Source organism: Mustela putorius, unplaced genomic scaffold, assembly GCF_011764305.1.
Source record: "Mustela putorius furo isolate JIRA1106 unplaced genomic scaffold, ASM1176430v1.1 tig00000580_pilon_pilon_pilon, whole genome shotgun sequence".
NCBI classification, from domain to species: Eukaryota; Metazoa; Chordata; class Mammalia; order Carnivora; family Mustelidae; genus Mustela; species Mustela putorius.
In genome coordinates, this window is record NW_025421423.1 from 5199545 (window position 1) to 5211753 (window position 12209).

The 12209-nt window shown below is 38.8% G+C and overlaps 1 protein-coding gene across 1 annotated transcript in view; it reads right to left on the minus strand.

Moving 5' to 3' along the window:
* Nucleotides 1–12209, minus strand: part of ERP44 (endoplasmic reticulum protein 44) — a 93014-nt gene that overhangs the window by 17355 nt on the left and 63450 nt on the right. The window contains exons 6-10 of the mRNA XM_004747696.3: nt 11463–11578; nt 8757–8814; nt 7001–7117; nt 1929–2040; nt 852–993 (exon numbers count right to left, since the gene is read on the minus strand). Of these exons, the coding sequence (XP_004747753.3) occupies nt 852–993; nt 1929–2040; nt 7001–7117; nt 8757–8814; nt 11463–11578 (545 nt within the window). The remainder of the gene's footprint in view (nt 1–851; nt 994–1928; nt 2041–7000; nt 7118–8756; nt 8815–11462; nt 11579–12209) is intronic.

Below are 12209 nucleotides of genomic sequence, written 5' to 3' on the forward strand. Positions count from 1 at the left end.
TGTAAAGAAACAAGATCAGAGAAGTTAAGTGACTAGCCCAAGGCAGGACACAAATCTGGGTCTGCTATGAGAAGATTGAGATTCTTCTATCAAACAACTACATCTCTATAATGAAATACTGAGTCGTGAGTGAGGTAATTCATTCTGCAGCAGATTTCAAGTCATCCTCTAACTGTGCAATTTAATCTCTGGACATAAAACAGGGTACTTAAATAAATTTAAAAGAAGAGGTCTAGTTTGAATTAATACCTATTGCTTAAAACTTTCATACAAGAAGAAACATCTCCATTTTTTAACCATTGTATTTAACATCTCCAAAAGCAGATAAAAATCTACTATCTGTTGTAGAGACAGAGGTAACATATTTATTTATACTATGAAGAGCTAAGAATGGAGAATGGAGAACCGAGTCAGAAACCCTACCTGCTCCTGAAAGGTTCGTGCTCATACCCACAGACAGGCCTAGCCATGGCCATCTTCTGGGTCTTACACACCACAGTGAGCAGTGATACTACCGATTACCTTTAACCTGACCTGGGACTAGAATCTTTTTCTCGACATGCAGACAAACACCACATTCAATTCAGAATTAACTTCTGGAAGGGCAAACATTTTCTTTCAGAGATTCATTCCCAAGCATTAAGATCACCTAATTCTGGCATTTCTATAGGAATATATCAGAACTCTCACACTTATACCACACTCTAGAATGAAAAATAAAACCTTCTCCATCCAAATAACAAAGTATTACTGGTTCAAAACAGGATTATTTAAAATGTTCAAACAATGGTTTTAAGTTCATTTTTGAGACACATATCAGTAATTTAAGAAGAAAAAAAGAGAATACTTACAATACATCCCTGAAGTCTCCAAACACATACATGTGCCTAAAGCTGTCAATAGCTATGACAGGGCAGTCTGCTGGAGTTTTCTGTATGTGCAAAAGTGGATGTCTAAATTTGTCACAGTCCGCATGCAAAAAGTTTATTGTACCTTTATAGAAAACAGAATTTTTAGAGAGGCAGATTAGAATTTTCTGGACTGTAGTCTCATAAGATTGCTAAATTCATGAAAAATGACATAATTAACAAATTAATTAAAAACCAACATGTTTTAGAGTAATATAGATCAGAAAAACTTCAACCTAAATATTACATTTGAAATAGGTAGAATTTAGTGCTTAGGGCAGGGTATAATTTCCTGAGAAATTATATGAACTCAACCTGAATTCAAATGCTATGGTAGTTTTTTTTTTTTTAATTTTCCTTGAATGGGCAATTACCTACCCAGGTCTCAGTTGTGAGCAAGTTCATGAAACTGACAATGCGCTGTTCTCAAGGGCCCATTTTCACTTCCTCAAGGATGCCCTTCCGTACCTACTGGTTGACATTTAATATAATCCAGCCCCAAAATACTTATTACGTGACTAATAAGAACAGGGCTCTACACAGTGCCCTGACTTTATTCTCTCACTACACAGGAAAAGTGGGTAAAAACTCAAACTCCTTTCTGGTGGTTTGGAGAACCCTGTAGGGAACTAGTCAACTTCCTTTCATTTAGAAATAAATGTTAGACTATGTAAGTTCTCTCAGTGATCTCTCTGGGACTATTCATTAGAAAGGGACAGGCAAGTATCAAGGTACTGGAAGAAAGTACCTAAAACTAACGTTGTCTACCCATGACCCCACTTTTCATGCTATTTGATTTGGGGGGAGCTAATATGGTCATGTGTTTGTTTTAAAAGCCACTACTTCGTAGTAGCTCTACTTATGCATCCCACCCCCATGCGGACATGTCAATTCAGGGGTTGAACAGAGTTAACATTACTTTTTAAATTTTTAACCCAAATATGTTTGCATGGATATGCATGTAATGGGGAAGGGGAGGGACAGAAGAAAGGCTGAAAATAAACACCTTAATCTGTCTACCTTTTTCACTTATTAATTGTCGGGCTACTTCATTCTGGAATATTTCTAAACTTTCCGTATCTTCTTTCATGTGGAAGAGTATGAGAAAAGGCAGTCCTTCTTCTGTCAATTCCTGTATACAGAAGTATTCAATAAGAATTATCAGGCCTTGCCATTGCTCTAGATAGGAACAACCTGAACCCAACCCACGTTAACATGCATAACAGTTTCAACATGCCAGAAGAAAAGGTTCAATGGTGTAAACAAACGTTAGCCTCACGGGAAGAAGGAACCCATGTCCTCTCCCTTAAGTACCCAGGCAATCAGAGGACTCACATGTCCTGCTCTAGGGCTGGAACTGATCTGCCTTAAAGTAACCACTGGGCTGTTCTATCAGCTCCTTTTATTTTTATTTATTTATTTTTTAAGATTTTATTTATTTATTTGACAGACAGAGATCACAAGGAGGCAGAGAGACAGGCAGAGAGAGAGGAGGAAGCAGGCTCCCTGCTGAGCAGAGAGCCCGATGCGGGGCTCGATCCCAGGACCCTGGGATCATGACCTGAGCCGAAGGCAGAGGCTTTAACCCACTGAGCCACCCAGGCGCCCCTATCAGCTCCTTTTAGATGAAACCATGACATTTAAGAAATGAGCTGACTGAAGGAGGAACTATGCTGGTTCTTTATGAAGATGTTGACTTTAGGATGGGGTGAACATGATTAGTATTTTCAGTCTTCGTAAGTAACACTGAAACATTGAGTGAGTGTACCAGGAACAAAATAAATCTAACTAGGAAACATGCTTTTTCTAAAGTTTATTGCAAAAACCACTCCACTTACATGAGAACTACCCAAAGCTGAAAAGTGTTTTATTCAGAGCAAAAGACAAAAGCCCCACAAGACAGCCAGCTTTTAACCAATACATAATGTAGGGACATTATTAACAAGTACCTGCCACTATATATGTGTATGTGTCTGTACAAGGTACAAACACGAAAGCACCTCAAAAATTACTGACTGCCTTAAAAATTTGTATTATTGCTATTGGGGAAAAATCAAGATAAATGTGATGAGTAGACAGCAGATTTTCATCATTTATTCTCTCTGACAAATGTTAAGTTCTGACTCATAAGAAAAAGTCCAGAAAGGGCTTCATAATAAAATTATTAAAATAAAATTATTTCCATCAACTAACCTCTTGTGTGTCTTTCTGTAATTTAGGAATCACAGCAGCAGAAAACACAAACATCCTTTATGCTAAAAAAACCTGAAACTGGAACCTATTTTCTAGGGCATGAGTTTGCTTATAGTTTCCATCTCCGTGTTGAAGCCTGTTACACTCATACACAGAATAAATTATTAAGCTTCTTGTCACGTTTACCTTTTTCAATTGAGATATAATTTGAATACCATAAAATTCATCATTTTATTTTTTTAATATTTTATTTATTTGTCAGAGAGAGAGAGCACGCATGTGCACAAGCAGCAGGAGTGGCAGGCAGACAGAGAAGTCGGCTCCCCACTAGGCAAGGAGCCCAATCGGGGACTTGATCCCAGGGCCTTGGGATCATGACCTGAGCCAAAGGCAGATGCTTAACTGACTGAGCCACCCAGGAGTCCCAAAATTCATCATTTAAAGTGTACAATTTGGTGGGTTTTATTATATTCACACGGTTTTCAAACATCAATACTACCCAATTTCAGAATGTGTGCACCACTCCGAGAAGAAAACCCACACTCGCTCCTGAGTAGTTGCTTTCCATCTCTCTTCCACCGTAGACCCAACACCACACTGATCTTTTAGCAAGCTTACAACTTCTTCCTCCTCACTTTTTATTTCTTTAGCTTAGTTTTTTTTTTTTTTTCTTTCCCCAACACATTCATTGCTTCTACTCCCACAGTTCTGTCTTTGGACTCCTCTGCTCTAGCCTGGCAACTTCAACTAGTCAACAATCTCCATCATCACTAACCGGTTCCTTCTCCATCTCCAAGCCCTGTTCCAGTCCACAGTCCAAGTCTGGATTCCCAACTTCCTGTTTGAGGTTGCCACTTCAAAGTCCAACCAGTGCCTTTACCACTCAATAGTAATGCACAGGCCCCTCCTCTTACTTCCCTAGTTCCATGAGTACTTCTAGTTTTTTTTTGTCCTTTTGTTACAGGACCCAAATGCCTCTTCAAGAAAGTCATCCCTGATTTCTACCTCATTTCTGCTAAAGGTAAAATGAATTCTCTCCTCTGAATTCCCAGAATCTTTTCAGAGTGCCCCTCATGAGGCATGTCTTTAATGTTACATTACCTGCACATGCAAACTACTGGACCGAAAACTTCTTAAAAACAGAGAATCTCACTTTACTTCTCTTTCACTCACAAATTACTATACACAATATTGTGCAATCAACCTATGACTGAATAAATGAAGACAGATGTTGCTGAATAAATATTAATTGGGAAATAAGACTCAGCAGTCACCTTCTAGAAAATTTAAGAGCTAGGTTCAAAGTAAAAACAAATATAATGTATTGCTTTATTAAACTAAGCAAAGATATGGTAGCACTAACTATTAGGAGAAGTAATGAACAGATGAGTAGTTTGAATACATCCATGTCAATTAGTTTGCTGTATCAATTTACACACATTAACACAGTAGCTGACAGTTCATGTGGCCTGGGCTCCCAAAGTTTACCTGTGTCCACACCAACATATTCTTTACGAAATCAGTCTTAAAAGATATCCCCCCAGGGGAGGGTTATCCAGACAACCAACTTTAGGGGATATCAAATCTTTCCTTGTAGTTTAAATGATTTTGGGTAGTGGTTTACAACATGTAATTGAAATCCTCAAGACTTGAGGGACGCCTGGGTGGCTCAGTTGGTTGGACGACTGCCTTCGGCTCAGGTCATGATCCCGGAGTCCCGGGATCGAGTCCCGCATCAGGCTCTCAGCTCCACGGGGAGTCTGCTTCTCTCTCTGACTTTCTCCTTGCTCATGCTCTCTCTCACTGTCTCTCTCTCAAATAAATAAATAAAATCTAAACAAACAAACAAAAAAAATCTAAAGACTTGAGATTTAAAAGAGAGATTCTAAAATGTGTGAGCTACTATGGGGGTGGGCATAGTAGGGTGGAGCCCTATTTATTGTTTAAGATTTTTCCAGGTCTATACGTGTTGACTCTGTGTTAGAAACTATTTTTGTAAGAACTGCCGAAGTAAAAAACAGTATGGATGTTCTTTAAAAAATTAAAAATAGAATCACCATATGACCCAGTAATTCCACTACTGGGTTTTTTTTTTTTTTTTTCACTACTGGGTATTTATCCAAAGAAAACAAAAACACTAATTTGAAAAGACATATGCACCCCTATGTTTATTGCAGTATTACTTACAACAGCCAAACTATCTATGGAAACAACCCAAGTTCCATCCACAAGTAAATGGATAAAGAAGAGGTGGCATGCATATATATATATATATGCATACACACACACACACACACACACACACACACATATATATACACACACATATATATGCATGCCACCTCATATATATATATATATATATATGGTGGTATATGTACTATATGTATGTTATGTGTGCATACACTTATGTATATGTACACACACTGCAATATTGCTCAGCCATAAAAAGAATGACATCTTGCCATCTGAAACAACATGGATGGATCTAGAGGGTATACGGCTAAGTAAAATCAGTCAGGGAAAGACAAATACTAGGATTTCATTCAAGTGTGGAATTTAAGAAACAAATGAGCAAAGGGGAAAAGAGACACGAATCAAATAACAAACTCTTTTAACTACAGAGACCACACTGATGGTTAGCAGAAGGAAGGGGTGGGGGGTCGGTGAAACAGGTACTAGGAATTAAGCATTGCACTTGTGGTGAGCATGGGGTGATGTATGGAACTACTGAATCACTGTACTGCACACTTGAAACTAATAGAAACTATGTTAATTATACCATAATTTCAAAAGTCAATTAATTAAAATATAAAGAAGAGAATGTACATTTTGAAAAAAAAGAGAGAGACTCTTCCTGCTTCTCTGCCTACTTGTGATCTGTCTATCGAATAAATAAAATCTTTAAAAAAAAAAAAAGAAAAGAAAAAAAAGAGAGAGAGAAAGAACTACCAAAGCAGATGAGTAATTGTGACAAGTTACTAAATCTTTCTGGGCCTCTGAGGACTAAATAAGCTAAAGCAATAAACAAATACATTCAGCTAAACATACGCAAAGCCTAGAGAACCGAGAAAAGTAGCCGGACGTTCCCTTGACAAACCAGGAAAGATGCAAGCAAGCAAGCTTTACTGCAACGTCCCCACATGGGCCCAGACGTCATACAAGGCTGCTTCTGGGCCACATATGCAGAGCCTAAAATATTCAGCACCTGACTCTCGACAGAACTGCCGACCCCTGACGAGGTGGTGGTTATATAGCTATGTGAAAATTTCAACTATATATTTAAAACCTGAACGATACACTTAAAATTCTTCCATGTGTAATGCACAGCTCTCTCATGTGCCTCATAGACAACACAGCTCTTTGTACGTGTTCCTCCAATATTAGACTTTTGTGTTTTGTTTTCGTGGGAGCTGTAAGAGTTTGGATGGACTTTATTTCAGGAGCATGGGATCGCTGAGGACAGTTATAAGATACCATCTGATAACTGCTTTCATTACTATGATGAAAGAACACGATTTCATCTTTTAGGATAGACAGGAATCAGAAAAACCTTTTTATGGCAAAATTAATTCTAAATAATATAATTAATTCTAACTAAAATCTGTACAGCACTGCTTCTATAGGGCATCCCCTTAACCAAGGGGGAGTATCAGAATCACCTGAGAGGCATGGTCCAATTCCTTTTCAAGGCTACTGCTAGAAATGCAATGGAGAGGGGTTCTGGGACTGCGAAGGCTAAGAACCAACAGCCTCTATTACAGAAATGGCTACGACATATTTCTGTTCACTGTATGATTGTCCCAAGTGGTAAATGTGTAGCAAATAGTAAGATAGCTGGAGGAAGCTTGCTCTTTCAGAAATCTGAATTAAAGACAACACACATCAGAAAGTCATACCTCTCCATTTTCAAATGTTATTTCTCGAACAAGAGGAACACATTTATCTTGAATCCAATTGTAAGTCCCATCGAAATTTGTCATAGATCCCAAGTATACCATATCTGGAGCAGAATGCTGTTACAAAAGCAGGGAAAAATAATTAAATCTAACCTGTGCTAGCAAAAACACATTCTCAAAGCCAACTATGAGAAAATCTACAGGGTGTACAAAAATCAAGCGAAACGCCCCCCTCCAAAAACAAAAAGCATGGAACTTCCAAGAAAGAGAGCTGTAAAATTTTGTATTTATCAGAGGCCTAGTTAACCAACCCATGATGTTTAAGCCTTCTGCTTTTCCTTAGATCTGAGTCAATTAATTGTTTTGTGTGCGGCTGCTCTCCGGCCACACGGGCCCCTTGCTGGCTTCCTCAGACACAGTGGGCGCTTTCGCGCGGGGCCCTCGTTTAGTTACTGATGTATCTTCACCAATGGTGGGCATTGTGAAAAATAATTATCCAAATTAATTAACTCAGCTATCCCTTAGAGTTAAAAATGTTAGAAGAAAATTTGGAAACTTCCAAGGAAAAAGCCTTGAGAAATAAAAGATACTATATATATATAAATCTAAGGCATTGCTATCTCTAATATTACTTACCTACAGTATCTCTTTCCACAATTCACTCAAAATCAGTATTAATGAAGTGCTTAAAATGACAACAAAAATAATAGCTGCCGTTAACTGAGTAAACTTACTGTATACTTGTAAGTAGACTTACAAGCGCTATTTGTTGTAAGCACTTTCTATGTGTTCACTATGTGAATCCCTGAAACATCCCCATAAGGCAAGGACTCGTGTAATCACAGCTATTTTTATGAATGAACAAACCAAAGGACAGAGAAGCTAAGAGACTTTCCTGGAGTTACACACCTAGAAAGGCAGCAGATTGGACACTAAAATGGAGTCTCATTCCGAGCCCGTGCACTTATGAGCCAATGGTACTGGATTCTGATAATCTGGAGATAGTCACACTACGTAACCTACTATTAATGAAATGCACTTGCAGAAAATACAGGCAAACAGTTATCTGAATTCAGAATGGGAAATGAGCTTTCTAAGCAAAAAATTCATTCACAGGACTTCATAAAAATCAAAACCTTTAGTGTATCAAGACACTGCAAATAACATTAAAATAAAACTATGAATCAAAAAAATACCAACAGTTTTCCATTTGAGCGTGTACGAAAAATTGCAATGACAGACCAGCAGGTCAACTGAGGTGACAAACACCATGATTGGTTATGGCTACCATCGTCTGGGCCTAAGGACCTGCTTCCAAGTTTAGATACACTTAACTTCTTAGCCAAGGCTTAAAAGCAACCTAGTTGCTCCCTGTTGTCTGGCAAGTATCAGGTTAATTTAAATCCCAGAGGACTTGGGAGCTTGGCTGGTGGGACCCAGGTAGAAGTGATGATCACAGACCACTGAAGCATTTTTTGGAATTTGGGTCTCATAATGAATGTAAAAGAGAGAGATGGATAAGGCCTGGGATCAGGAGATCTCTAGTCCCAGGTTGGCCACTAAATCCCTAAGTAACTTTGGGCCTAGGTGTCCCCATCTTTACTTCAAAAGGTTTGAATTAGTACGAGATGATGCCTTAAGGTTCCTTCCTACACTAAAATTCAATGATTCTGTGAATTAACAAGTATAAAACTATAGATTATACATGTATTTAAATTCTATTTAAAATTATACACACTAAGAAATAACAACTTACCCCTGGTGGTTTGTAGATTATGTTGTCTCCACTGTATCTTTCTGGTTTTGAAACAGCTCTAAGAGAAGAAAGTAGTAATAATACTTTTTAAGAATAATAATAGCAGTGTTATACTTGAATGAAACAGAATTGGCTGACTGTTTTGCAATGTATGTATAATAATGACTTGAAATATATACCTGTCATCATCTTTCCTCCTTGTAAGACTATGCAATACCAACAAATGCATGTACTTAAAGGAAAACTTTAATATGAGGCAGATTTTTTTTAAAGGAAAATTTTAGTTAGCTGTTTTTGTGACTCAATATTTTATAAGTCTGGATTGGCAGTTTTAGCACCAAAAAGCTATTTTTGACACCAGACTGCTTCCAGTAACTGGGGATCAAGGTCATTAATGTGTTCATATAGATCAATCACAAAAACATTACTTGCTTCTAAGTCAGACTCAATCAGAATTCTCTACTTTTTACTCTTTAAAACCAAAACTTATTAAAAAAAAAAAAAGTAGATGAACTGAAATCATCTCCATCATTAGAATATAATTCTCCAATAACCAATTTTTTTGTTTTATTTGTTCACCATTGTTTCCTATGCCTCAGTACAGTATCCAGCACACAATAGGTGCCCAATAAATGTTTGGTGAGTGAACACAACAAATACTTATTTATTTATTTATTTATTTATTTTTAAAGATTTTATTTATTTATTTGACAGAGAGAAATCACAAGTAGTCGGAGAGGCAGGCAGAGAGAGAGAGACACGGAAGCAGGCTCCCTGCTGAGCAGAGAGCCCGATGCGGGACTCGATCCCAGGACCCTGAGATCATGACCTGAGCCGAAGGCAGCGGCTTAACCCACTGAGCCACCCAGGCGCCCAACAAATACTTATTTAAATGGCAACTTTTTTTGTCTCTCTAAATTATATTTGGGTTACTTGAACACTGATTTATCTCTAGTTTCTGACTAGAGCAGTACAGGAGGGAGGTAACAAGGGATCTTAACCAAGACTGAACGAAAAGGAAGAACACGCTCCTTTCATTCATTCATTCATTCATTCACTCACTCACTATTTACTAAGCACTTCCTTGTACCAGGTATGGTCTTGGCACTAGGTACACAGCAGTAACCAAAAGTGACAGCACCTATGTTCTCACGAGGCTTTCATTTTGGTAATAAGAGAAGCAAATAGATACATTTATTTTATGATCAAACACTCATAAAAAGGTATTCTGAAGAAAACTAAGTGGCAGAAGAATGACAAGTTGGATGATGGCAGTGCTATTTTATAGATAGTTACCAGGAAAGCTCTTCCTGAGGAGATGAGAGCAAGGAGAAGCACTTTGGACACCAAGACAGTAAGGGCGAGGGCCCCACGCGAAAGCGCCCACTGTGTCTGAGGAAGCCAGCCAGGGGCCCGTGTGGCCGGAGAGCAGCCGCACACAAAGCGGGGGACCGTGGGGCCAGAAGAAGTTCTCTGTTATTTACTCCTACACTGATGTCCCAAAATCACTGATAGTGTTCACAAGAAAACACACATAAAATTTACAGAAGCATTACAACAAGGACAAAGGTCACAAAATGGAAAGGACAGACTGTGCCAGAAACCTGGAATCTACTCAAGTTAGGCACTAAAATGGAGTCTAACATTCACGGGCCAAAGCAAAGAGAGAAATCACACTGCCAAAGTCAGAGGACAAGGGCGATAACCCCCAGTGAAAAGGGGAAGAACTACAGAATGATACCATTTTGAGAGATAAAGGAAAAAACAGGAGGGCAAGTCAGAAAAATAAGGAGCAAGCCAGGGGGATTCAAGGTAGCCTAAGTGTAGACACAGCAGAAAAAGGCCCGGGTAGCTGATTGTCCCAGCCTTCTGAGAAACCGAAGAAGATTAAAGACTGAAAGGCCACTGGACCTAGCAATTAAGAAGTCGTTTTTGACTGTGCAGAGAGAAGTAACATGAGAGTCACACAGGCAAAAGCTGGCTTTCCAAAGGATAAGGATTTTTCACTGGTTGGGGTTTAAGAAATTCAAGGTGGCCAACCATAAACTAACCTTTGAAAAATTTAGAAATGAAAAGAAAGATACCAGATTATAGCTCAAGACATAGAAGAGAAAACTCAGGAAAGAGAGAATCATGTTTTTGGCAAAAGAAAATAGGTCATGAAAATGGCCAGGGTGAAAACACAGGAGAGCGAGGACAACTGCTGGATGAACGTCACAGAGGATCCGGGAGGGATGGTCACAAACACAGGAGGAAAGAGGCTAACCTTGAAGTACTCTTCCTCTGGAACAGGGAAGACAGCAGAAAAGGTGGTAGAGAGCCAAAGATTAATCAAGACAACGAAGCCCATGCTTCTTCATGAGAAAGACTAGGAGTTGTTTCAGTTTGGAAACCCCAAGTTAGTACTTTGTGTGAACACAAAACAGTGTTAGTAAATGAGATGAATAAAAGCATGAGAGGTAGTTGTTAACTTGTCCATTCTTTTCCATTCACCCATACTCTGAAACAGAATACAGTACAGAAAGAATAAACAGACTTTTAAACTCTTAAAAAGAAGTCAAAGATATGTGTAAGGAAGACTAGTTGGTGACTGTAAGGGAATGGAGATCACGTCTGGAGAGATCATCTTCAGAAAATAACCACACACAAGAATGTCACATGGCAGCCAAGGAGAGCCAGTAACACATTCTCAGTTAAGACACTTACCCAAATGCAGAAAGGAAGGCACAATCATCGTGCAAAATATTTGCTACTCTTTCAAAAACTCTATAGTTTTCTGAATCCTTTTGCTCAAAATATCCAATGATATTTCTTTTGCTGCGCTGTAAAATAAAGTATGTAATTATTTTGCAAACATATCTAGTGATGCTATAAACATGTTATTTCATTCACCCAGCTGTTATTCCATTATCTACAAATGGCGTAGCACTATAAATACATATTTGGATTTTAATACCTAGTCCAAAACTATTAAAGATTACATTAGGTTGAAAACAATCTCACCTCCCATCTAATATAATCATAAACATTTCCTTCTAGCATTTTATTTAAACTGATCGATGAAAATCTTTTACGAAATAAGGTGAGGAACTCCAAAGTAAGGTGACTATTCTTCAAACAATAAATCGATTCATAACGTGGGACTGTTGGTAGAGACTCCTCCATGGGTCTCTCACACTCCTACACAGGCAGGTGCAGCTAAATGTAGGACCTTGACCACTCTTCACCCAGGCCATCCCTCAGGGTTATGCTTGCGGCGGGGTCAGAAACCACAGATCTCCGAGGCCAGTTCTTCCACCACAGAACCCATGGCATGTGCAGGTATCCATCTGGACCCTCCATGTCACCTCCACAGGACTCGGGGGTGGGGAGGGGGAGACGAACACAAACATGCTCCCGTTGTTTGCTGGGATGTAAGCAATGAAGTCCTTTATCTCTGACCCAGGAGCCTTG